Raw genomic sequence first — 25,910 nt, 5'->3', positions numbered from 1 at the left:
CCAAATGAGCTGTTAGTCTTATTGGAACAAATTGAATGGTGGATGGTTGGCGGAAGCATAAATTGGGTGGAATGGAGTTGGTTTCATCATGATAGAAGATGATCTACTATTGTGTCTTGCTAGTGTTATCAACAATTTGAATTATTTTTCCTATTCAGTTTGGTCTTATCATACAATTGGTTAAGGCTTATGGTGTGGCACACTAACTTTCACCGAAAAACGTTGTTGGATAGAATTTGAATTGCATTTCCTATTTAGTTTGGTCTTATCATTCGATTGGAGCTATAGTATGTTTTAACAATGTATAATCAATGCATTCCACATGAAAACATACTATAGTCTATAGCTATCATTATCCTAATCTTTGTATTTTGAAACAAGTTCTTGCTTAAAAAACATATAACAACACTTTTAATGACGATGCTCCCACAATTTATCCTTTTTTGAGAAGCTACAATCTATACTTATATATTATTAAAAAGCATTTTTAAAAACGTTTACGTGGCACACCATAGAAAGAGGTTTGAACGCCTAACCACATGGAATGAATACCACACGTCTTGCCACCTTAACTAGCAATGAGCTCCATTCATTCACATTATATTCATAGAGGTATACTTTAGTCGTTCGATATACCTTAACTAGCAATAAGCTCCATTCATTCACATGGAATGTATATAAATGTAGAAAAAAAACACCCAAACTAAAAACAAATGAAACTCATATTCTCTTTCAATTCTTTTCAATATTTTAACATTATATTCCAAATTATTAATACTAAAAAATTCAAACACTTTATTAAAATAAAAAAAAAACTCTAAGCAACATTCCAGGGCAACGCTTGAGTCAACACACTAGTGTTGTCTTAAATATTATTTATTACGAATTGCATTTGTGAGAGCCTTGCCGTACGTTTATTTTGGAAGTTTTGACAATGCAATATCTTGTCTTGATAAAAGTTTCCACTATGGTTTAGGGACCAAAATAACCACAAATAATGACTCATTTGGGCAAGTATGTGATAAAGTCATAGAGGTATACTTTAATCGTTCGATAAACACTCTAGATTCAAACTGTGAAAAGGAGGTAGTACTACTAAACAAGAACATATAGCAAGTAAAAGGATTGTATTCGCATGAAATGACTAGCAGAATTCTGAAATCTGTGAACAAATGCTAACAATACCGTATTCGCGTGAAATGGCTATGCGGGAACTATAAAAGTTAACTCGATCATAAGATTGATTTTTGGTTACACAACTAGAATGAATTAAGGGAGAAACTATAGGAAACAAATGCTAAGGGAAAGCGGGATTCAACACCTATCAAACAAATGAGTCAACAAAATGAACGGGAATTCAATATTACCTTCTTTTAAAGCCACAAATTCAAGCATTTTCTAAACCAAACAATTAACATGATAAGGTAATAAAATCTTAATAGTAGGAAGTGGGTTTATAACTTGAGTTTATCTTTCGATTGTTTTGAGAAAGCACGAAGAACCAACTTATAATTGAGATTAATCACTTAATCACCACACTAAGGTCATGTTTACTTTACTTTATTTTTACTTATTTCCGGGAAAATAAGTTCACATCAAATAAAAAAAATAAGTTCAATTCGGATCAGAAAAATTAAGTTCTAACACACTTATCATTATATGCGAGGTTTTTATCACTAAATATCTTTAATTTCGTAATGAAAAAAAATATTGAAAATTACATATTAATAAATACACATTATTACGAATCTAACAATACTTCACTTGATATGTTTTTTCTTTATAGGTTATCGTACACATAAGATCAAAAGTTTGGTCAAATCAAACAATCAGATCTAAATTACATCATATCAAATAATAAAAAATAAGGTGAACTAAACAAGGCTAACACAACCTGAAAGAGGTCTATTCTAATTGCACATAAGAAGACTCACACTTAAACTCCATTTCTCAGTGAAACAAATGAGCATAAAATCGGTTACCAAAATAGACAAGCAAACAATCAACTCGTGAACAAACAATCATTAACCCAAATGACCAAATTGAAAGATGATAACAACCATCATTAAGGTGCTATTTTTAAAACAAAATCGGTGAAAAGATGAAGAAAAGCTTTAACTTTAATTCAACATATTATTTGACAGAAATATTAAAATAAGGTATGAGATTTGGCTTTAAAAAAAGGTACTCTGTATTTTTTAAACATAATCAAAAAAGATAAACTTGTATTTTATCCCCTATTCCCAAGTCCCAACCAAGTAAAGAAATACTCCGTCCGAATAAATTACGCGACAATTGAGTTGTTTAAAAATCTAGGGCTCCGTCCGATATCAATTTCGAGCATAAACGAGAGAGAAACAAGCAAAGCACTTGCTACAACTCTGCAACTACAATACAACCAAATTTATAATTCAGCTAAACAATGGTGTGCGAAAAGTGTAAGTAATTCTCTCTTTTTCTCCTTTAGATTTAATTATATTCTGTTAGATCTTCAATTAAAAAAAATAAAGAACAGAACTTTATGCTTATTCAATTTGCATTGTTTGCCGATCAATTTCTTAAATATTTGTGTTTTAAAGTTGTGAATAATTGGTGGGTTTTTTTCTTCCAATTTGCAGGTGAAAAGAAGTTAGCGAAGGTGATAGTTCCAGATAAATGGAAAGCAGGCGCCAGCAACACCAACGAAAGCGGTGGCCGCAAGATCAATGAAAACAAGCTCCTCTCCAAGAAAACCAGGTATTTTTCTAATTTTTTTTAAATAGTTTGTCGTTATTTTTATTTTCTTAGAAAAAATTGTATGTTGATGAATTAGATGCTGCAATTATGATTTTTGATAGTAATTTGAATTTGGCAAATTGGGGTTTTTAAAATTAATCCGTATTGTTGATGGGTTGGTAATGACTTGAGCTAATAATCTCCTAATAGTATTGTAAAGAAGAAGCTGGTGATTAAGTGGGGTGTTTGTTTGATTAATATATAATTGAGGGCTGAGATCTTTGTAGTCATATTATGTTGAAAAATTTGTCTTTGCCGGTTATATGGAAGCATTTGGTGTCTTTAATAACACAGATGGAAGATTTGTGGATAGTTTGATTGGTTACTTTATAATCAGGGGCTGAAATCATAGTAATCATAGTTGTTGATGAATTTGTTTATTGACGCCCATATGGGTGTCTTTCTTGGTTGTGCCACTTGATGTTTAAGAACTCAGATAAGCTGTAATTATTCTTAGAACGAGACACTTGAACATATTGTATTGCACTATCGCCTGGTAATGTGTAGGGGAAGTATATGTTAAAGTACCACTTTGATGTTAGCATCACACTATTAGATCGATTGATTTTTTTAGGCAAAAAGTGTTCAACATCAACTTTAATTATATACGTACACATCTAAAGACTAAAGAGGCTCTCTTCATTGTAGGGTTCCTACTGTAAATGGGGTTGTCTGCACACAACGTCACAACCTACTTATGAAGACATAATTTTATGTAAGATTTTTCAAAAAAGTTAAAAATTACTACTGAATTAGTACTCTCTTTCAAAATTGGATGTTTTAACAATAATGTTTAAAAAGAACTCACCCTTCTGTATCACTTGTGAGCAATGGTTGATGGATTCGTTTACAATTTTGAACAAGAAGGGAAAGAGTGAGTATCATCTAAAAGACTTAAGTCCCACCCCAAATCATTTCTTCTCTCTTTCCATGCTTTTTGCTTCAATTATATGCTTCACATTGAGCATTCAAGATTTAGACAATCCCTTTGATCTCTCATCAAAGTTTTTCACCCTTGGAATTCCTTGATATTCTTAGCATGATATGGGAATCTCTTTGCATTGTTGGACATAAAGAATTAGAAAGAGTGGTTTGTGGTTGGCGAATACATGAGATAAAATCTTGGTTTATGTAGCTGACCCCCTTTTTTGAGAAATCCCTTTGCCATTACTTGAAGTTCCTTTGTATAAAACCTGATCACCAATTCACTATTGGAGCAAAGCATAAGTACTAAAGAGTGCTATACTGCTATCATGATTTAGACTTGCACAAACCATAAGTAAAAAGTAAGGAATATATAGGCTCCATTGGGAATGGACATAAGTTAAACTATGTCCAACCTCTAGATTAGTTGCTAGGGAACAATGTAATAACTCATAAGCTGAGTTGCACCTGTTATATTAGCTATACAGAGGTCTAGTGTAATGAACTAAGAACTTGTTAGCTGTCCTTTCAAGTTCTCTTTTGTTCTCTCTCATTGTTTCTTTGTTTTGTTATTTATAATAAGTCTCCGTCTTCATTATAGTTTAGGTGACATTTGCTTCACCAAGAAAAATCTGTTTTGCCTTTGAGATCTAATATGCATCTATTGTGGAATGTTTAAAAACGGACTTAATAATCAGACACCATTACGCACACACACACAGAAACTTTATGACTTAGATAAAATTTATCGATGGACACACTCGCATTATTATTCTGGAATTCCTCACAACTTTATATACACACACACACTACGTGCCCTGCTTCAATTCTCTCCCTCATGCTTCTCTCATGTGGGCTTCTTATATTAGACTCATACTTACAGAAAGCTAAGATATATTTCCTATCTATAGCTATCCTAAATTCCTAGGCTTGTTTGTATAGTTATGGTGATTAGTGAATAGCCCTTCTGGCTATATAATGCCATTCTTCAAGATTCTTCTACAGAGGTGGTTAGCTCACTGACCAAGCTCATATTCTATGCAAGTAGCTTCAATCATTTAAATTTGCTGGATTAATTTTACAGCTGTTGAATTTATCTCAATATTTGTATAGTTTTGTTTGGACTCTGGACCAGGGCCTTGGGTAGTGCTGGTTAGTGGTTTTGGAGATTGCTAGTTTGCAAATTCTGTGGTGGAAATTGTTTTTTCTCTTACGCTTCTTAGCAGTGTGATATACTGTTATTTGTGACTTATTTTATAGCTCGACTGTGGACTCCCTCCCTACTATATATACTCTCAAGTTTTGGTGGAAAGCTATGAAGGATTGGCTTTGTTTCCAAACCTTTTTTTCCCTTCTCTCTCTCTCTCTCTTGGTTGTGGTGCACCCAGTGGGGGAAGTGGGGCATGTTTTCCTTGTGGCATGATAAGTGGTAGGGTTTATCTTTAAGCATGAAACCCTATATATTTTCAAGCAGCTGGTATTTTTAGTAAATTTAGTTAACCTTGCAGTGTCCTCTACTTGCAACATGATTGGTATTTTGTTTGACTGTGGAAATTGGGTTGATAATTGTTGAGGAATTAGCATTGTTGCAGATAGCAAAGTTTTAAAACCTGCTGTGCATATATCCCATAGGGAATGATCGTTGGGATGGACTACCTTAGAACATACCATATTACCCCTAGTTGTAGAGTTTTCTTTGTCAGGCTATTTAGATGTGGATCTGGTCCTGGTAAAAGCTTATTGGGTTGAAGGAGTGAAAGGTAGGGGTTTTGTTTCAGGTGAGAGCAATGATTGCTCTGGAAGTCTGTAGCATTGAAATGCCATCGTCAGCTACTTAGCTGTGCTTTCTTTCACTAGGACTATTGAATTACTTTGAATCCTGCTGGTTTCGTGTACTCCTGTAAGATTTTTGCTCCTGTATTCCCGTACCATGTCATTTAAGGGCATGCCTGCCTGCCTGGATAGCTAATAATAGAGGAGGATAAGTTAAACGAGGAATAATTGGATGTTTTGAATTGCCAAATTGGAGATTGAATTGTAAGGGGGTAATATATACCCCTCAATATAGGGTTAACAAATAGCATTGGATCAAGGGTCTAATTGAAATGACATTTTAACTACATAGTAGTAAAGGTTATGTATACTTGACGTCTTTAAGAACCTCCCTAAGATGGGAGCTGTTATGTTGTTGATGGACATACATATATGCTGATGTACATGTGACATTCACGGAATCACAGTACATTGCAGTAAGCTGTGATTTACTGCTTACATAGTTGTATACTTGCTCGTGTATGCTGGTAGATTGTTTATAGTGGTCTGCTTTGTCACCCCTTCCATATTCCCTTGATTGTTTCTCTGCAGTAATGTATTTCTCACAACTATATCTACTCTGATTACTTTGCAGATGGACTCCTTATGGAAACACTAAATGCATCATTTGCAAGCAGCAAGTACACCAGAATGGCAAGTATTGTCATACTTGTGCTTATAGTAAAGGTATTCCGCAGTTTTGTTCTGACTTTGTTTATCTGCAGAAAAAAAAAAAAAAAAAAAAAAAATTCACTCTTACCAAAGGTTGACATCTATGTCTAAGACTTTCTTTCTAGCAACGATTATGGATTATTATCAAGATGATTTTTCTAAAATGCATTGTGCTTTTCTAGGTGTATGTGCTATGTGCGGTAAACAAGTGCTGGATACCAAGCATTACAAGCAAAGTAATGTATGATGCTTATTGGACTCATCTTGGGGTGACATTCTGAGCTCTCAGCTCATTTCTGTTATCTTGATCATTGTTGCAGAAAAATGCTTTTGTGTATATGTACTATCAACTAATTTTCCGTTATATAGGGGAGGTGATTAAAGATTTGATATCAAATCTGGAAAAAAAACAATGTATGATGCTAATTGAATTTAACTTGCAATTTCTTAAATAGCTAACTCTTGAAAGGTCAATAATCTGACTATAACTTTTTTGGCTCTTTTTTTTTTTTCCTTCCCTATTTCTGTTAATTTGAGCCATGTTTAAAACATATAACATGTGCATTAAGGTGGTGTTATCTTCAGACTTCACTTCTCACTTTTTTCTTAGTTTAAATTTGTAAACATGTACTACTACGTTTATTGAAACTTTATTTTATTTAGACTTATCTCATTTGTCTATAATCTGTATCAAATAAGTCAAAATAAGTCACGACATAGGTTTAGTGGATGAAATCATATCGAATTTGGATTCTTTTTGTTTGTTTGAGCTGTGTTCCTTCTTTGTAAGTAACTTATGTCATATCTCAATAATGTTGTGTTGACTTTACTCTTCTAATTATTTCTTAAAAGTTCTTGTCCGATGCCTAACCATCAAATAATTTCAGCACCTTATATTTACGTAGGGCTGTAGGACGTTAGGAGTGCATTATAAATTTCATGACATTTGCTTTCCTAGTTTCCTCTTTCTATTATCAGTAAATTTTTTATACGCAATTCTTGAGGTAATCTTGTACTATCTCCGTTTCTTTTTAATTGCAACAAAGAGATACTCATTATTTGTGAGAAAAAAAAATTCATTTATTGCAACTAAAAAGTAACAGAGGTAGTATATATATTCCGGTTAATAAATGTATTGATTTTGAGTAATCCCATAAAGTAATTAGTTAAGCGATAACTGCATTTGGTAGTATTTGATCCCGTGTTAGTTGTATACAATGGTGTTATATGCTCATTTGATCAATCTTGCTTGTTTTGATTATTTAAAATAAGGTGGATGTTGTTGAGGGGAAGTACTCTCTCTAACAGTGACTTCTGTGAGTATAGATATCAATTCGCACAAGATTAGAAAAAGTAAATTTATCAATTAAAATTTAGAGAAGTGCTTCCTCAAAAGAGAAACCTACTTAAAAAGACAATATATCATCTACGCCGTAAACTATTATGGTAGGTCAAAACAGAGAATTGTGTTCATACTTAAGTACCAATTAAATTTGAACTGTTTTGGACTACTCCCTACATCTCTATCAGTTGAGGTATGAGACAATTTTTATGGGATAGAGGGAGTATAATATCCTTTGATAATTTGGAGGTAGTTATGATTTTCGTGGCAGCATCATTTGTTTCAATCAGTTGACAAATTAGACTCACTTTTGCGTTTACATTATGATGTTATTATTCTATACTTTCTACGTCAAACAGTTGAACTTAATAATATAGATTCACTCAAGCAACAAATCATGTTTACAAATCACAACCAATGACGTATTGAAATACAATTCCTGTTACACCAAAAGAAAAAAATGTCTGGTGAAACTATCTACCAGGAGTTTAGTTTTGACACTTACTCACACGAAGGTGATCGTTTTGTGTATCCACCTTTAGACCCACCATCACTACCATCTGAGGTGCCAACTTCAGAAGATGAGTTTGGTAAGATGAAAGCTCCTGTGAAGTACTTCCTCTGTTTATTTTAGTTGCAATATTTCTGATAATACTTTCATTGTTTCAATTTGGCAGATGTAATAGGTGACGATGAATTCAAACATTCAAGCATAACTATAAGGCTATACCAAGCTGCACTGACTGGTGATTGGGAAACTGTGGAAAGTATCTGGAGAGAAGATAATGCTTGGATCAACACAAGGATTACGAAGGGAGGCGATACAGTCCTTCACATAGCAGCAGCAGCCAAGCATCTGCATCTTGTTAAGGAGCTAGTTAATGTTATGAATGATGATTCTCTGGCTTTGACTAACAGAGTTGGGAACACCGCGCTTTGTTTTGCTGCTGTTTCGGGGGTTGTTGAGATTGCTAAATTAATGGTAGACAAAAGCAGAACATTGCCAAATATTAGAGGCAGTCAGGATATGACTCCTCTTTTAATGGCTGTGTTGCTGGGTCACCAGGATATGGTGTGGTACCTCATGTCAGTGACTGATTATAATTTGCTGACAGTTGAAGATGGCATGGAGTTACTCACTGGTGCGATTGATACTGATTTGTTTGGTAATTTTTTCTACTCTTCCATTCTGTACTATCAAAGTACTCTGCTTTTATACATAGCATTATGGCGACAAGCCAAAAAGTATATATATATGTGTGTATATTATAATTCTCACTCAACATATTAACATGTTTGTATATATTCTAGGTAACAAATAATTTTATGTACACATGGATCTAATAACTAGTTTAACATAACAAAAAGTTTTATATACTGCAGAAGTAGCTTTGCATATTCTACGCAGCAATAGAAATTTGGCTACTATTCGAGGCAGAAAGGAGGAGACCGCACTACATGCATTGGCTCGAAAGCCTCCAAGGCTCAATAGATATCAGCTAAGCATGTGGCAGAAGTTTAGAATGCAAGGTTGGTTTTCCTTACTATGTGAATATGCTTTCTTAAGGAAGTGCAGGGTATAGAATGTGACATAATATATATGGGTTCTTTGGTTAATAGACGAGTTTACATAATTGTTTCAATATGATACCAAACTTTTATGGTTGATTAGTAAGTTTGTCTACAGGTTGTAGCACAAATCATGTAGAGCCAGCGGTGGTGCTCGAACTAGCACAAACACTTTGGGATGAAATCATAAAACTGAAGCACGGGGACATATCTAAATTAATTGGCTTCCCCTGGCGATTATTATTTGTTGCAGCACAGTTGGGAAAAGTTGAATTTCTTATGGTGCTCATCAAATCCTATCCTGATATTCTTTGGAAAGTGGATGAAAATAGATACAGCATTTTTCACATTGCTGTCATTTATCGCCATGAAGAAATCTTCAAGCTAATACATGAGATTGGAGCGATCAAGGATTTAATAGCTACTTACAAAGATGACCATGGAAATAACATGCTTCATTTGGCAAGCAAGTTGGCACCTCCCAACCGGCTTAATTGTGTATCGGGAGCAGCTTTGCAGATGCAACGTGAGTTACTATGGTTTGAGGTAACTATCATAGACTAAGGTATTTAATTTGCTAGTTGCAACTACAATTGAATATAATATACCTGGAGAATAAACTTTCCCTTGGAATAAAGTCAATAAACTCCATTTCTTAAACTCATTTGCAAAATTCTCATATCACAGGAACCAAGATCACCAGATTACCTCTATTAGTCCCGATATTTTGAAAATATTGCAGTTAGATCTATATGCACTTTGCAAATATTGTTTATGCCGGGAGCCCTCATTGTTTGTTTGTGATTTTCGGTGCATCTTTTTGCTGATTATTGACATAATGCACAGGCAGTTAAAAAGATAGTAAGGCCAGAGTACACTGAAGCTGAAAATAAGGACCATAAAACACCTCAAGCCTTATTTAGTGAAGAGCATGAGGGATTAAGGATGACAGGGGAACAATGGATGAAGAAGACAGCCGAATCATGTGCTTTTGTTGCAACTCTAATAGCAACAGTGGTCTTCTCAGCAGCCTTCCAGCTGCCAGGAGGCAATAACGATAACACAGGAAGCCCTGTCTTAGTGAAAAGGCCATACTTTGTGGTTTTTGCTATGGCTAATGCAGTATCATTGTTCACCTCTACTGCTTCAATATTGATGTTCTTGTCAATCCTCACTTCTCAGTATGCAGAAAGAGATTTCCTTGCATCGTTGCCGTTGAAGCTCATGTGGGGGCTCATCTTGCTTCTAATTTCAATGGCAACTATGATTGTGGCCTTTACTGCTACCTTCTTCATGACTTTCCTACAAGGATTTAGATGGGCTCCTATTCCTGTTGCTCTGATCGCCTCAATACCTGTTCTGCTCTTTGCCTTCCAACAATTCCCTCTTTTGGTGGACATATATTGCTCAACGTACGAATCTCATTCCATATTCCAGTCCTGTAAACCAAAGCTGTTTAAACTTTCGTCGCAGAACAAGATTCCCCCCCATGGACAAGTAGATTCAAAATCCCGCAAAATTGATATCCCTTTTACGATCCTGATTCCTGAATCATCTATGGATCACATATTGAAATATGCTCGCAACTCTTTTTCATGGCATCGAGCAGCCTCATTCATAGTAGATCCTGAACCCTCTGATACGCCTTCATTCAGCTCTTGGCGGGTTAGATAGCTACAAAGTATAGGATTTTGAATTTTGATCAAACTTGTGAACGTAAGTTTGTGCTACTGAGCCATTTAGGCTCATACAATGAAACATCAAGCACAGGTTGCTTCATGCAAGAAGTCCTGCAGTTAGGTCAGGCCAAGCCTAGAAGCTTCTGTACAAGTTCAATTCCGGAGAGATCTTTCCATCCGAACGATCCTTAATGTTTTCCATTGTTAATGTGATTGACTTCATCATACAGGGCTGGTATTATGTGCAATGTGTGACAAACATTTGCTGGATTCTAAGCTTTAGATTTAAAGCAATACAATGTACTATTCCAATAGAGTAAAAGAATTCAACTACTTTACATATTCAATTCTTAAAACATTTATATTATCGGAATCCATAAGATGTATCTTATTCTCTGTTCTTTCTTCTCCGAGAAGATTAATATCGAACACACGAGAACAAAAGATCGATTAACCTACTAACAAATGCGATACTAGGACAAAGAACTTATTCTCAACTTTCTTGCCATGTGAAAGAAATTAAAGTAACTACAGCTCAAAAGTAAGCAAGATAGCAACCAACCAAAATTCCCATGCCATCCCATCTAAATTAGGCCCCATTGCCCCACGAAAATCCTCCAAGCTGATCTTACCATCACCATCAACATCAAGCTTGCGGATCACACGATCAACCGCTTCATCTGATGGGTATCGGCCAAAGATGGCAGCGAAACTACGGAGATCCATAGAGGAGAGGAATCCATCTTCGTCTTTGTCCATTAGAGGGAAGAACATTGATGGGTTTTGATGCCCTTGAGTATCAAACATTTCGATTCGTTGCTTTCCAAATATGTTTCGACGGTACAGTAAATTGTAAAAGTCCAAACAGGAAATAGATCCATTGTGATCATCTTTGATCATATTTATAAGGTCTTGTACTTGGTCTGAATTATTTACTTTCCATAGTCCTGCAAACTTCTCCACGTCTTTGGTGGTAAAATCACGCTTCGTCGAACCCTCCAAAACTCCAAATATGCTATACATTCCAAGGATCATGAATCGGGGATCATTTCCTGTGTTAATTAAGGATAATAGCTTTGTTAGTCATTCAACTAACCATAATGAGTCTTGGCCTAACTAGTAACTAAAACCAAAGAAAAAGCTAATCATTTGTTAATGTTGAATTTTGTGAAGAAAATTATCTTCAAGTTAACATAAAGTTTATGCAGAGTTACTTGATACAAACTTGATCCGAACACCTCGTTATATATACTCTCATTCATAAACTATCATTGGTCAAAATGAGGCAATTTATTTTTGCCTAGTCTATGTAGGCAACTTAACTAGGCATATCTTTGTTTCAAATACAAAGTATAGCATATTCCATGTGTAATGAAATTTGAAGTGAAAGTAGTAGTATTTCTCACCTATGTATCTTCCTTTCAAGACGTCGAGAATGTAGGCAGCAAAATGGAGTGGTGAGAGCAAGTTTTTGCGAAAGCACTTGCTAGCTTGCCTAAGATTACTAAGTGGCTCCTTTGGCGGAGAGAAGTTGATGGTTGAGGAAACTAGAATTTGCTTGGTTTGAGAGTTAACGTTGAATATCCCACTTTTTCGGGGGTCAACTTTGCTCAAGATGTCTTTAGCACAGGCCTTATCAATTCCATAGGCGTACATTATAGCCTCAACATTAGCAATAGCCAGACTCTGCTCGTTGTGGGTTTCGAGGATGTAGTTGACATTACCAGTATAATATACTCGGATTCTCTCTGCAGAAGATGAGAACACAATAGGCATGAGAGCTGAGAATGTTTTCTGTACTATGTTATGAATGTCTAAGCTTATCAAGAGGTAGGATTTCCCTACAATGTTATAAAAGTCTAAGCTATATATCTCTAAAATTGAATTTTATATTTCATCTAAATGATCGGTTTATCAAACCTTCAGAGATATTTAGTTCACGAGATCTAGGTATGAGGTAGGAGTTACGAATGGTTTAAACCCATCATATATTTCGGTTAATTTGAGTCATACCACCCATACTCATATTTCTAGGTACTATTAAACTAAAGATAACCTTGTTTTAAACCCGAATAAAACATTGCATTAGGAATAAGTTTAAAGCCCATATAATCATGATTTCATTATCGTTTCAACTTGTTAAAGGACTATTTATCTCAACCAAAAACTATCTATCTCAACCAAAAACTTAAGTTTATGGCTAAAGCTCATATATTTTATACTCTCTACCAAAACTTTATACCACTACTCTACGAATCAAATACCCATAATATGTTGTTGACTCCCTATCATGCCACTACTACAAATTCAAAAAAAAAAAAAGTAATAATAATAATAAATAAATAAATAAATAAAACCCAACAAATTGTATTGAATTTGCTAAGATGAATAAAAACTATTCCGTATTATTCTAACTCATTTTGATTTACTTTACCCAAAAAAAAAATCCAAAAAAAAAAAAAAAAAGGCATAACACGTTCAAATTATTAAGAGTCGAATCTCCCCCAAGTGATGGGGCTCGATCCTCATCCGTTCCTATGATAGAAGGAGGGATCCTCTCCATATCTTACCGTAAAAATAAAAAAAATAATAAAAACATATTTAAGTAACCAGTACTCCGTATTAGATTATTGTATAAGGTATCAAGTAATGATATTAAATATTACCTGAAGTAGGACCGACACCACTAGGAGGTAGTCCTGTACCAGAAGTCATGGCAAGAATCTCAGACATCCAACCCCAGGTGGACCCCTCATTTCCCAGCGGAGCCCCGGAAAACACATCCCAAGGTGGCCGGTCCAAAGCGGTAGCTCTGCGCCCAGCAATATCTGATATCGAACCTCGAGTAGTACCGCTCATAGAAGCGGTACTATCTTCATCATCCCAAGCCGAAGCCTTTCGGGCTGCAATGTTTACAGCGTCGGAATTAGAAGAAGCTTCAGTGGCTTCCGACGCTCGCCTGCTGGAGATGTCGGAAGCCGTAGGAGCGATGGATTGCATCGGAGTAGTATCCCATGCGGAGGACCTCCGAGGTGTTGGTGAAGCTGATGATGTTATCGACGGAGGAGCGTTGGGGTCGATCACGGAAGAGCGCCTGCGGCCGGAAAATGAAGTTGGTGGGTGATCCATACTTGGAAGCCAAGTTTCCAATTGAAGAAGAATTACTGAAAGCGGATATAAAAATTAGAGATTGGATTGACGACCAAAAGAAATAAATAATTATTCCTTACTTCATAAGTTCATTACATGAATACTTTTATGGTAGTGGGTGGATCCCACAATGGACTGACGGAAGAGATAAGCAGTACTTGTATATAACAAGTGGGTTAAAGGGATTTATTACGGAGTAATTTAATTTGATTTTGAGATGATGAATTGAACTCCAGTAATCCGAGAAAATATAAGTTTATAACCTTAATAAATAATTCAATATATCTAACTGTTGTTAGTTTATTGCTACACCTCTTCACATTTTTACTACAATATTGAACAAATTGGAATCAATGGAGGAAGAAAAGCTTACTTATCCTTCAGGGTTAACTATACTCTTTATATTCAATTTGTTATGCGGGTTTTTATTTAATTTCGACGGAAAAATCGCCAAAAATGGTGGTGCTAAATTGCTAATTAAGTCAAAATCAATGGAGGAAACAGCCGAAAATGGTGGTGCTAAGTCAAAATCAATGATGGTTTCAAAAAAAAAAAGTCAAAGTCAATGGAGGTAGGAAAATTCATCTACCCTTTAGGATTAAATGTGTCATTAATTTCTAAAAATAGTATATTACAGGAGGGTGTACCATGCGCATGGTACACCCGAAAGTACATTACATATAAATAAAAGAATATTGGGACAAATTTAATGTTATTTTATTTATATGTAATGTTCTTTATGTTATATGTAATTTTCTTTTTCAGAAAACATGATATACTCTATGTTCGTTTGTAATATATAATAAATTATTATAACTACAATTTTTATTTAATGTTCTTTTATTTATATGTAATATTTTTTATTTTATCTGTAATGTTCTTTTTCAGAAAACATGGATGTACTCTATGTTCGTTTGTATGTATAATAATTTATTATAACTACGATTTTTTCAAATTTAATGTTCTTTTATTTATGGGTAATGATATATGTAGCCCTTAGGGTTATATATAAGCATTAAATGTACTTCCTAAAATGAAATTAAGTTGAAAATTCATGCCAAAATTACACGTAAATCGGTGTAATTAATGTTATTTTATCTTCAATATTTCCTCTTTTAGCTTCTTATACATAGCCCTAAGGTCTATGTTTATCATTTTCCTTTATTTATATGTAATATTTTTTTTTTAATTTTTTATTTATTTATAAGTTATGTTCTTTTATTTATATTTAATGTTATTTTATTTATAAGTTATGTTCTTTTATTTATAGGTAATGTTCTTCCGGATTCTTTTTATATGCCCATTATTAATTACATAAATTCAAAGAATATATTTATATGTAATGTTCTTTTATTTATAAGTTATGTTATTTTATTTATAGGTAATGTTCTTTTATTTATATGTAATGTTGTTCTTTTACTTATAAGTTAGGTTGTTTTATTTATAGATAATGTTCTTTCAGGTGTACCATGCACATGGTACACGACCTGCATGTACGAATCACTGATTGTTAATTTCTCCTTTTGTTATTCAAGATTTCGTATAACTTTGCTGTTGGAAATGGTGGTGTTAGCATAGTTGAACCGACTTGATGAAAAAGAAGATGAAAGTATTAAGGAGGGTGGGAAGAAAAAACATGAAGAAGAGGAAGAGGAAGGAGAAGAAGCTAAGGTGGGAGGAAAAAGATGATGAATAGGAATTTAGATGTTTTAACTCCAAAACTTTTGTCCATCTTGCCACAATGGCCCACATACAATAAAATACGGAGTATATATATATATATATTTTTAATTGAGAAGCACAAATTTCAATGCAACTTATTTACTACTCCGTAATATATTATTTTGTCAAACATATTTTGTTTATTATCTAGGTCATAAATTACGTGTTGCTCAATTTAAACTATATTTTATCCTTTCTAACATATTTATACCCCGTATATATTACTTCAAAATTTAAGGGAATTTAATACGGAGTATGTTTTAATAAGCCTTTTTAATTTAAATCGAAATTGGATCCATTGACCCAAATTATACCCCTAATTGAAAAAAATATAACAATTAATATTTCCTTCGTTTTTAAATACTTGCAACACAACCTTGTGGCACACACTTTGAGGTTGACATTATATAATGTAAATGATCAAATTCATCAATATAATTTTTACACACGATACTAGCTTAACCCTTCTATAATCCTAGTGTTAATATAATTTTGAAAAGAAGTCATTCATTAACTTTTACTAATCGCCGCCTAAAATTGCTTGTCTAAAGTTTGTGTTGCAAGTAAAAGAAAACTGAGGAAGTACATGTTAAAGACAATAAAACACGTTAAAACTAGGCTTGTTCACGGATTAGATATCAGAATACTCGGATATCAGAAATTGTTATCCAAATCCGATCTGAAAATTTCGGATATCCGAATATCGAATATCCGAAATTTTCGAATCGTATGCTTCGGATATCCATTATCCAATATTAAGTAAAATTGATTATGATTACTTTCTAAATTTCACTAATTTTGCCGCTTTTTTATCGCTAAGTTGTACAACATATTTTAATAAAATAGTAGTCTTTTTGCAATAAATATTATCCTCAAATATGTTAAGAATATTACAATAAGTTAATAATACAGGGTTAGTTTTATATAAACAATTAAAATTTTTATATATATTTCACTATTCCAGCCATTATATATCGGATTTCGGATATTCGAAATTTTGAAAATCAATATCCAAATCCGCATTCGATATCTGCTTTTTCGGATTGGATATTCGATCCGAAATGAAAAATCGGATCGGCTGCGAATCGGATTTTCGGATAGTTTTGTACAGGCCTAGTTAAAATAATCAATAACACATAATACTAAAACAGAGCCCAAGAATGACACGTGTTACTTCCTAGTGCTGTTTATTTCCCTCCAACTTTTTCAGGAAAAAAAAAACTTTTGAACTATGTTTTTACAAAAAATATCCTTGATTGATTATATATAAGATTTACGGTATATTCACCATATCAGAAAATTCTTGAATAAAAATTATACAAATATATTTGGGTTACTTAACATAAATATCTAATTAAAGATTTCAATTATATATTTAATCATATATAGAGATCACCTTTGTCATATTTCAAAATATATTATTATTTCAAAAGATAATCTTTAACTAATTTACATAAAATTAACTATAAGATTTGCTTGAGAATATAATTGATGTTTACATTCATTAATAGTGCAGAAAACTACACAGATACAAAGCTTACATACAAGTAAGATCTAGCCTATAATTAAATAGGTACTTTATTTTTTTATTAGATATAATTATGAGTAATCAATGACATAATACTAAAACAGACACCAGGAATGACACGCGTCACTTTCTGGTGCAAAATTTTCCCTCCAAAAACTATTTTTCTTTTTTGTTTTTTTCATTTTAGCCATTGAGAAAGATTTTATTATGTATGGGTAGAATTTAATTATCTCCTTTTGTTTCTTGTGTAATTGTTTCAACTATAATATTGTTTCCTATAATTCAAGATTTAAATTTATCAAATTCATTTCAAAATTAATATTTTTTTTTAAATTGGTCAACATATATATATATATATATATATATATATATATATATATATATATATATATATTTGAACAGGTCAACATATATATTATTGGTAATATTATTTTTTTCAGTCATTTTCATAGATAACTTTAAGTGCAATTGAAATTATTTTAATTAATCTTATTTAATGTGTAGTTCTTTGAATAGTTATATTATTTCAATAATAAAAAAAAAATCTACAAAAAAACTTTGATAATACTTTTCTTTGTTTTGAATTATTATTTATTTATTTTTTTTATTTTTTTAATTTTTTTTTAAAATTTTTACTTAACCTTTTTGGTAACAATTTTAACAATAATACTATCGAGACAGACCATTTATAATCACCTCTAATGGAAACCTAACATACATTTTTATGAATTTTTTATATTGAATAATTAATTTAGAACTTCATTTATAAATTCCACAATACAATAATTTCTTTATTATTGACAATGTCTAATTCTTTAATAATTTTACTATCATGTTATAGGTTTGTGCCAATTTGTGTTTACATACTACTATGAGCTATGTGATTAATTAAGTTTGATTAAGTTATTTGATTTTCCTTAAATAAATCACCTTTTTTTTTAATAAAGAGTGGTTGAACTATAATATCTTTATAATTCTTTAAGAAGTTTAGTAATATCGTGCGTAGCACGGTACTAAACTAGTAATTAACAAGATTTGTACCCAAAAAACCGAGCACATGCACTAATGTCAAAAACAATGGCGGATCTAGAATACTAAGCTTGGAGGGGCACTTAGTGAATAATTATGCAGACATATCTATTTATATCATCAATATAATATAATTTTAAACCAATAAAAGAAACTTAAATAAAGTATTTTTGGTGGGGCCCGTGCCACTTAGGCACAAACATAGATCCGCCAGTGGTCTGAAAAATATAATCAAAATGTTCAATAAATATTTTAAGGAATATATATCCCTTCACAGTTCTAAAACTATCTTTTGCGTTAAACATAAATAATTTAAAACTTTCACAACTAAATTATGAGAAAAAACATCAAATTGTATCAAACTTAAATATTCATATGATCTTATTATTATACTATTAACCTTAGATATTTTATTAGTTAAAATGTGGAGAATATTTTCATTTTGATAATCTCAAAGTTTTCATAAACATTTCCTTACAAATATTAATGCTCACAATTTTATAATTTGTATACCACTTCACGTATAGAACTATATAGATTATGATTCTGTCCTTGAAAACAAAAAATATAGATTATGGTTCTTATGCCATATGGTTAATAATAATAAGAATAAATTACATGTTTATAAGATGAATTATGACTAACATTTATCTTTGATTCATATGAAAATTATCGATCAATATCAATATCTAAGTATTCATGCATTAGATGTTATCGGTATATTTAATTGTATGACTATATGTGTAATAGTTCATGCTTAATTAGGGAAAAAGATATTGGGGGTAGAATAAAAAAATTTGTAATTTGAGGTAAATAAATTGGTTAACGGTATGAAAAACACAATTTAGATTTTATACTCACTAGATCGCTATTGCGGTTACGGTGAAATGTTTGAGTATACTACACTTATACAAAATGTAATTTTTATATCTCTATTGAAACTATAAGTTTTTTTTTTTAATTTCAAAATTAAAAATTTGTTTATAAATAATTTGTAAACCGTGCATGGCATGGACACTATACTAATAAAAAGATAAAATGAGGACACGACACATATTATCTCAACAATTATTAATGAGGGACCAATGCATTAAAAAAGCTAATTTTGGTAGGCATCCAAGTAAAGAATAAATCACTCGTATGATTTTATGAGAGATTATAAATTACACCATCTACCCTTCCTAATTTTTGGATTTGACAAGTTTATTCGGAGGCAATGTACGGACAGCCACCACCTACCCGGAGGCAACAAGCGTCGTCATCATCATCGAGCAGGCATGATGTAGCACTTTCAATTTCTCCTTTACCGGAATCCTCCTCCGCTACCGCTGCGCCGCCGCCTTCACAACCACCACCACTATCAACTAGTGAGTGCCTTTTCAACTCGCATCAAATTCTTTGCCAATAAATTCAGCTGTTTTTTTTTTTTTTTTTACTTCAACTTTTAAATTAGTATTTAGCTTATATAGTAAACTAAGAAAATAATCAGTCTTGTTGAATGGACTGTGGATTGAAATTTAGGTGTTTTTTTGGCAATTGTTTGCTGTAGAATTTCTGGGTATTGTTTTGTTTAAATTATACTCAATTGGTGAATTGGGTATATCAGTATATGGTCTGTTTTTCTTCTGGGTAATAAATTTATTACCAAATTAAGTAACTTGTTATTGGATTGCTATTTTGGCAAATAGTGTAGAATTTATAGTTTTTTTTTTCTATTTCCGGAAACCATTATACTTCCTCAAATTTAATTTTTTCACTTGTTGGTTTGGGCATTTTTTTTGGTTTCCTTGTGTATAAAGAGGCACAAGATATAACCAATTCTAATTTTTCCGTCATTTGTAAGCTCTAATTGAGCAAATTAGCGAAAGAAAATTGACTTTAGTATAAGGCGAAAGAATAGTTTGTTTCGTGCTCACTGTGTGGCTGCGTAAGAAGAAAATAGACTTGGTTACAAGGCAAAACTTAGCTTGAACTCTATTTGTTTTTGGCTTGCTTGTTGTTTTCCTACATAGCCGTGTCAAGTATGCTCAGCTATTCCGATCGTCGTGGTCAAAACGTCTGAGGGATATTCTCCTGTACAAAGGGGATAGGTAAGGGATCTATATTCATATGTTCCAGTTTATATGTAAGGGCTAAATTTCACAAGTTGTTAAGTTAAGGGGGCAATTTGTCACTTCTGGTTGTGGTGCAGTAATTCAAGTACTTGTAGTTTACATAGTTTAAGAGAGGTCATTAGATAAGGATTGACTAAAATAATGTAATTGGCTCGGATTTAGTTTCAGGTTTGTGTAGTTGGAATCTGACCTCTGGGATCTTTTTTTTTTTTTTTTAAATTTTATTATTGTACATTTTTTTATTACTCTCCAAAGTAGTTTGGAGTATCATATGTTTGGTTGTCTAGAAATAAATAGTCAAAATTCTCTTCAAGTTGACAAGAACACCCAGGTGAACATGTATATAGTACAGTAATACGTACTTTGTATTTATCTAGTTTAAGTTTTTTTTTTTAAAAAAAAAATTGTACTGAGTATGTCTATGTCCCAATTTTCTCTGATTTTGCAACTGCATGATCGAACAGATATCAGCAGCAGAGAGGATTTTTTAAAATTTGGCTTGCCACTCTACAAAGCAGCTTTGGAAGGCAACTGGGCATCTGCGGGACAAATTCTGCATCAATCTCCTGACTGGATCCGACAGCCAATAGCAAAGGGAGGAGAAAGGGTTCTTCATATCGCTGCAGCAGCCAAGCGCACCTATTTTGTAAAAGAGCTGGTGAAGCTCATGAGCAGAGATGACTTGACCTTAAGCAATGATGCCAAGAACACAGCTCTTTGTTTGGCTGCAACATCTGGGGTTGTTGAGATTGCCAAGGTGATGGTGGACAAGAATGATGTGCTCCCAATTATCAGAGGTAGCCAAGATATGACACCCCTTCAGATGGCGGTCTTGCTAGGGCGCAGGGATATGGTGTGGTATCTTATCACTGTCACTGATGACGATCAATTGACTGATGTTGATCGCATAGCAATGCTTACTAGTTCCATTAACACTAATCTGTTTGGTATGTTCCCCTTGAGCTAATCTATAATAGCTGGAATGGAAGGATCTAATTTGACCTTTGTATGCAAATAGATGTTGCGAATCATTTACTGCATAAGCATCCTGAGTTGGCACTTCTTCGTAATGGGAAGGGAGAAACTGCTTTACATACATTGGCTCGGAAGCCTGTAAGGTCCGGAGGGTATCATGAACAAAGCATATGGAAAACACTTGTTGGACTAGGTAATCATTGCTGCTTGGCTTGGAGTAAATGAGCTTGCTTTTAATTTTTAAAGTATGAATTACAACTGTATTCCTGGAGGTAAGCTAGCTCAAGGAAAGGTCCCAGAACAGCCATTAGAGCTACAACTAGTACAGAAGCTTTGGGATGAAGTCATCAAACAAGAAGATAAAAAAATCTCATTCCTTATTGGCTCTCCTTGGAGACTGCTATTCATTGCTGCAAAATGTGGTAATGTAGAGTTTTTAACAACACTTATACGAACCTATCCTGATCTAATATGGAAAGTTGATGAAGAAAACCGTAGTATTTTTCACATTGCTATCATAAATCGCCATGAAGAGATCTTCAAGCTGATATATGAATTAGGAGCAATTAAAGACTTGATAGCTGTTGACAAGGACGGAAATGGCAATAATATGCTGCATCTGGCTGGTGCCTTGGCTCCTTCACATCGTCTCAATTGTGTCTCAGGAGCAGCTCTTCAAATGCAAAGAGAGCTTCTGTGGTTTAAGGTAAATTTACTATGAGTTTTCCGATCCCTTTATTAAGCTTATTTTTTACAGAACAAGCAATTACTTAGATGATTGAACAACTACTTCTTTGCTTTTACACATTTTCTAAAGAATGACCGTGTTAATAATTTCACCATATGCTATTATGTTCACTTGTTCAATAATTATTGGTTTCACTTTCAGAACTCAGACCAACTTGATGAACTTTGAACAGATAGTAAGCTAACGCCTAATGGCATAATTTACTTTGTTTTCTGTAAAGGTAACGAAATAAGGATTTATTTCTGATTGAGTGATTTCAGATCAATTTGTCAATTTCTACTTTCCAATCATACTATGTGAGCAGTTTTCTTCCCCCTTCCCTTCCTTACTTTCCACTATCAAACTAGCTTAGGAGACCAACTAACTAAATAAACTGGTATATGCTTGCTTAGGAATTTGTTTTGATTCTTGAGTTAAATGATTAACATCACAATTGATAATAGGCTGTGGAAAAGGTTGTAAGTTCTGAGTATGCTGAAGCTGAGAATAATAATTACAAGACTCCTCGTGCCTTATTCACTGAAAAGCATGAAGGATTAAGGATCAAGGGAGAAGAATGGATGAAGCAGACCGCACAATCCTGTTCTGTAGTCACGACCCTCATCGCTACAGTAGTCTTTGCAGCAGCATTTACCTTGCCCGGTGGTAATAACAGCAATGGAGCCCCCATGTTTGTGCATCGGCCGTTGTTTATAGTCTTTTCCATATGTAATGCTCTATCATTGTCTAGCTCCTCTGCTTCATTATTGATGTTTTTGTCAATCCTCACCTCTCGCTATGCGGAGCATGATTTCCTCAAGTCATTGCCGCTGAAACTGATGTTAGGATTAACAGGGATGTTCATTTCAATAGTGACTATGATGGCAGCCTTCACAGCTACCTTCTTTATTACCTTTCGCCAAGGTCTGTATTGGATTCCTATTCCCATAGCTCTGTTTGCTGCTGTTCCAGTTGCTCTTTTTGCTTTCCAGCAATATCCTCTCTTGCTAGATATATATCAATCAACTTACAGATCTTGGTCTTTGTTTCAACCTACTAAACCAAAGCTTTTTCCAAGTTATTCAACTTAAGTGATGAAGTACAGCTGAATGAACAGATATTTGCAACAATTTCAGAGGTGTTTCTTCTCATTGTAAACTCTTCTTTTACTTTACTTTTTTGTTTTTCATGTTTCCCTTTGAAAATGTGAATAATAAGATGATTAACGTCGAAGGAATGTAATCTATCTAAGCGTTACATTAAAGGGCTAACTTTTTCCATACTATAGAACAACTTAATCTTAATTTTCAGAAGTAGACATTCAGGTCATGAGAGCTCAGAATATGGTTTACATGATCGGCGTGTTGTCATTACATGTTAGTGTGACCAATGTCATTCAAACTTACCATCAGTTATATTCGCAGCTCAAGGTCGATACACGTTGATAATCCACACAAAGAGCATGGATGTAGTATGACTTGTACGAATGCTGGCCAAGATTGACGAAAGGGGAAGGGGAAGGGGAAGAGGAAGGTTCATTCTGAAAAAGACTTGGAATTGCTGTAACAATCCATCTCAACAAAACCGACTTAATGTTGTAATCCATCATACACTCAAATTTCAACTCTCCTGACCATTTTCTTCTACTACCTTAATGGAGGGCGGTGGAGAAAATTTTAGGAATTATTAATTTCATTGACTTATTGAAGATAAGAGTTGACTATTGCGTCAACTCCAAAGGCCAAAGCTCTAACTTTGATACTCGTTTCACTCCTACTCCGAAACTACAGTCCATTAAAGCCGAGTATGTGCCATTGTGCCCAACCTGAACCATGGATCCTTCACAAATTCTATGTTCCAGCCGTTGGCGTTCTTCCAAGATTAACTCCATTGTTCCATCTTCTTTTAGTATATCTGGCTCACCGGCACCTCGGTTTGCTTCCAGGTGGGACTCTTTTCCTTACCCATCTCTCTATCCAACTGCCTCAGACATTTCCGGCAGGAGACCATCTGAATATTCTGTTTATTCTATTTCTCAGGCGGCACCAGATTCTTCCAATGCTGATAACATTGCCTCCAGAGATGCATCAGTATGTGATGCTACTAGTATTAGCAATACAGCTATGAAGGACTTCATTAGTTCATTGCTCCTGCTTTCAATACATCTGCCTCACCGGCACCTCGGTATGCCTCCACTTGGGAATCTTTCATAGGGCTGTCTGACAATCTGGTGGCCTCTGACATTTCCTGCAGGAGACCATCAGAAACCACTACTTATTCTACTTCTCATCAGAAGTCAGAAAACTCTAACAATGCTCTCAACATTGCTATCCAAAAAGTAGTGTCTTGGAATGCTACTGCAGATGTGGTCAGTGGTAGTGCCCAAGCCGCTTCTGCATCAGACATTGCTCGACGGAAAGCAAAATTCTTGCAATGTCCAAGATGGGATGGATTTGCTGAGGCTCTACCAGCCTACAATACTTATTGGGGTTCTGTTCCTAGTCGTAGTGACGCTCCACCTTCAGGTAAGGAACATTTCCTTTGGTTGATAGATCTCAAAGGTTACTAATATTGTCCTAAAATTATATAAATGTGTCGTATTACTCGTATTGTAGGAGGAAGTGCAAGCTATTGTCTATTGATCGTCACATTGTCTATTAAATCAGTTATTCTGAAATACAGAACCTATATAAGATCATGTAATCACTTATTTAGTTCCCTTTCCTCCTGTTCATGTAGGTAAAAACCGAGTATTTTATGCTGGCAACATCAATTATATCTATCAAATCCGCAAAGATAAGCTTCTGGCTGTGGCCGATGTTGAGGCCATCATGTACACCTATGGTGTTGAGAACACAAGTGCTCTGAGCATTGTGAAAAAACTTGACCCGAACAAACGTGGGATGTTTAACATGAACTCTGAAAACAGGCAAATTCTTCTTGCTTCAACAATCAGTTTCTCACACATGAAGGAGCCTAATCTAAGCATATTAAGGCATGCAAGCAAGTGTTATCAAGATAACTTGCTTTCATCACTGCATTTTTCTTGCTATATTAGGGAAGTCTTGGAAGGAAAATATTTAGGTGAGAAATACGATTTTTTTTTTAGCTTTCTATATTATTTCACTAGATGGAAGCCCATGCGATGCACGGTTTTTTCATCTAAGATTTTTAATTATTTGATTTATTGTATTAAATAATTTCAGACAAAATTACAAAAGTTTAATATTTATTTTTTTTACTATAATTTATAATGAATTTATTAAATATAAATAAATTGTAAATATGATATTTTTTCTGTATATTAAATCTTTAATGTGAAATGATAAATTTTTAATAATATAAATCCTAAATCATTATTCATTGTTTTACCATATCTTTTATTTCGATAGAATTACCAACCTCGTCCACAACCAACCTACTACATCAATGGATAAATTGAACTGTGAAATGTTAGCCAAATTTTTATTGATACGAAATTTTGTTTGTGTTGTATGATGTGTCAATTTATAATAGTAGGTATCACAAAATTATAATTTAATTATAATTAACGAACAATTTGTATTTCTTATCATAAATACTATCAAAATTTATCTTATAATGATAAGTATCATATCAAACTTTATTATAAGCGTTTATCATTTAAATATTTCTTAGTATATTTTTTTTTGGATTTCTTATACTCGTAGTATTGAATTATTAAATTTATCTTTTCCTATATTTTTACTTCATTTTTTTTCATTAAAATAATTTGATTTGTGGATTATAATCTACGTGCCATTAAAAATTTAGATATATCAAATCTAATTTGTTACTTTTATCTAGGTGGCAACATAATTTTTTAATTCAAAAATAAAATACAAATCTTTCTCCTTATTGGTCGAAATAAGTG

General features: G+C 33.5%; 4 protein-coding genes across 6 annotated transcripts; 3 read left to right on the top strand and 1 right to left on the bottom strand.

Moving 5' to 3' along the window:
• The first annotated feature begins 2,170 nt into the window (after positions 1–2,170).
• On the top strand, positions 2,171–6,851 carry LOC110687323 (cysteine-rich PDZ-binding protein-like). Its single transcript, XM_021863958.1, has 4 exons — positions 2,171–2,438; positions 2,619–2,736; positions 6,107–6,198; positions 6,366–6,851. The coding sequence occupies exons 1-4, from the start codon at positions 2,423–2,425 to the stop codon at positions 6,428–6,430; spliced, it is 291 nt and encodes a 96-aa protein (XP_021719650.1). The 5' UTR covers positions 2,171–2,422; the 3' UTR covers positions 6,431–6,851.
• A 388-nt stretch (positions 6,852–7,239) lies between these two features.
• On the top strand, positions 7,240–11,135 carry LOC110687321 (ankyrin repeat-containing protein At2g01680-like). 3 transcript variants are annotated; one of them, XM_021863955.1, is made up of 5 exons: positions 7,240–8,115; positions 8,203–8,691; positions 8,894–9,055; positions 9,213–9,620; positions 9,945–11,135. In XM_021863955.1, the coding sequence occupies exons 1-5, from the start codon at positions 7,986–7,988 to the stop codon at positions 10,766–10,768; spliced, it is 2,013 nt and encodes a 670-aa protein (XP_021719647.1). In that variant the 5' UTR covers positions 7,240–7,985; the 3' UTR covers positions 10,769–11,135. The 3 variants fall into 3 exon arrangements, with proteins under 3 accessions (XP_021719647.1, XP_021719645.1, XP_021719646.1); XM_021863953.1 differs by having other exon boundaries at positions 7,244–8,115; positions 9,213–9,640; positions 9,941–11,135; XM_021863954.1 differs by having other exon boundaries at positions 7,251–8,115; positions 8,909–9,055; positions 9,213–9,640; positions 9,941–11,135.
• Positions 11,114–14,033, bottom strand: LOC110687322. Its single transcript, XM_021863957.1, has 3 exons — positions 13,440–14,033; positions 12,180–12,521; positions 11,114–11,825 (listed from the first exon to the last, which is right to left on the bottom strand). Exons 1-3 carry the CDS (start codon positions 13,900–13,902, stop codon positions 11,302–11,304), a joined length of 1,329 nt encoding a protein of 442 aa, XP_021719649.1. The 5' UTR covers positions 13,903–14,033; the 3' UTR covers positions 11,114–11,301.
• Positions 14,034–19,298: 5,265 nt separating this feature from the next.
• Positions 19,299–23,411, top strand: LOC110687320 (ankyrin repeat-containing protein ITN1-like). The gene is made up of 5 exons (XM_021863952.1): positions 19,299–19,569; positions 20,781–21,263; positions 21,335–21,484; positions 21,561–21,997; positions 22,483–23,411. Exons 1-5 carry the CDS (start codon positions 19,419–19,421, stop codon positions 23,107–23,109), a joined length of 1,848 nt encoding a protein of 615 aa, XP_021719644.1. The 5' UTR covers positions 19,299–19,418; the 3' UTR covers positions 23,110–23,411.
• Positions 23,412–25,910: the final 2,499 nt, after the last annotated feature.

Source organism: Chenopodium quinoa, unplaced genomic scaffold (assembly GCF_001683475.1).
Source record: "Chenopodium quinoa cultivar QQ74 unplaced genomic scaffold, ASM168347v1, whole genome shotgun sequence".
In the NCBI taxonomy this organism is placed as follows: domain Eukaryota; kingdom Viridiplantae; phylum Streptophyta; class Magnoliopsida; order Caryophyllales; family Amaranthaceae; genus Chenopodium; species Chenopodium quinoa.
This window is presented reverse-complemented; position numbering and strand designations above follow the sequence as displayed.

Excerpts from the sequence above, each read along its gene's own strand:
- LOC110687323 (XM_021863958.1), top strand. Across the intron at positions 2,737-6,106 it reads CTCCTCTCCAAGAAAACCAG|ATGGACTCCTTATGGAAACA; the intron begins GTATTTTTCTAA and ends ATTACTTTGCAG. Across the intron at positions 6,199-6,365 it reads TACTTGTGCTTATAGTAAAG|GTGTATGTGCTATGTGCGGT; the intron begins GTATTCCGCAGT and ends GTGCTTTTCTAG.
- LOC110687321 (XM_021863953.1), top strand. The coding sequence starts at position 7,986 with ATGTCTGGTGAAACTATCTACCAGGAGTTTAGTTTTGACACTTACTCA. Across the intron at positions 8,116-8,202 it reads AACTTCAGAAGATGAGTTTG|ATGTAATAGGTGACGATGAA; the intron begins GTAAGATGAAAG and ends TCAATTTGGCAG. Across the intron at positions 8,692-8,893 it reads GATTGATACTGATTTGTTTG|TTTTATATACTGCAGAAGTA; the intron begins GTAATTTTTTCT and ends CATAACAAAAAG.
- LOC110687322 (XM_021863957.1), bottom strand. The coding sequence starts at position 13,902 with ATGGATCACCCACCAACTTCATTTTCCGGCCGCAGGCGCTCTTCCGTG. Across the intron at positions 12,522-13,439 it reads TGGTGTCGGTCCTACTTCAG|AGAGAATCCGAGTATATTAT; the intron begins GTAATATTTAAT and ends CATCTTCTGCAG. Across the intron at positions 11,826-12,179 it reads CTTGAAAGGAAGATACATAG|GAAATGATCCCCGATTCATG; the intron begins GTGAGAAATACT and ends TAATTAACACAG.
- LOC110687320 (XM_021863952.1), top strand. The coding sequence starts at position 19,419 with ATGTACGGACAGCCACCACCTACCCGGAGGCAACAAGCGTCGTCATCA. Across the intron at positions 19,570-20,780 it reads ACCACCACCACTATCAACTA|ATATCAGCAGCAGAGAGGAT; the intron begins GTGAGTGCCTTT and ends ATGATCGAACAG. Across the intron at positions 21,998-22,482 it reads GAGAGCTTCTGTGGTTTAAG|GCTGTGGAAAAGGTTGTAAG; the intron begins GTAAATTTACTA and ends AATTGATAATAG.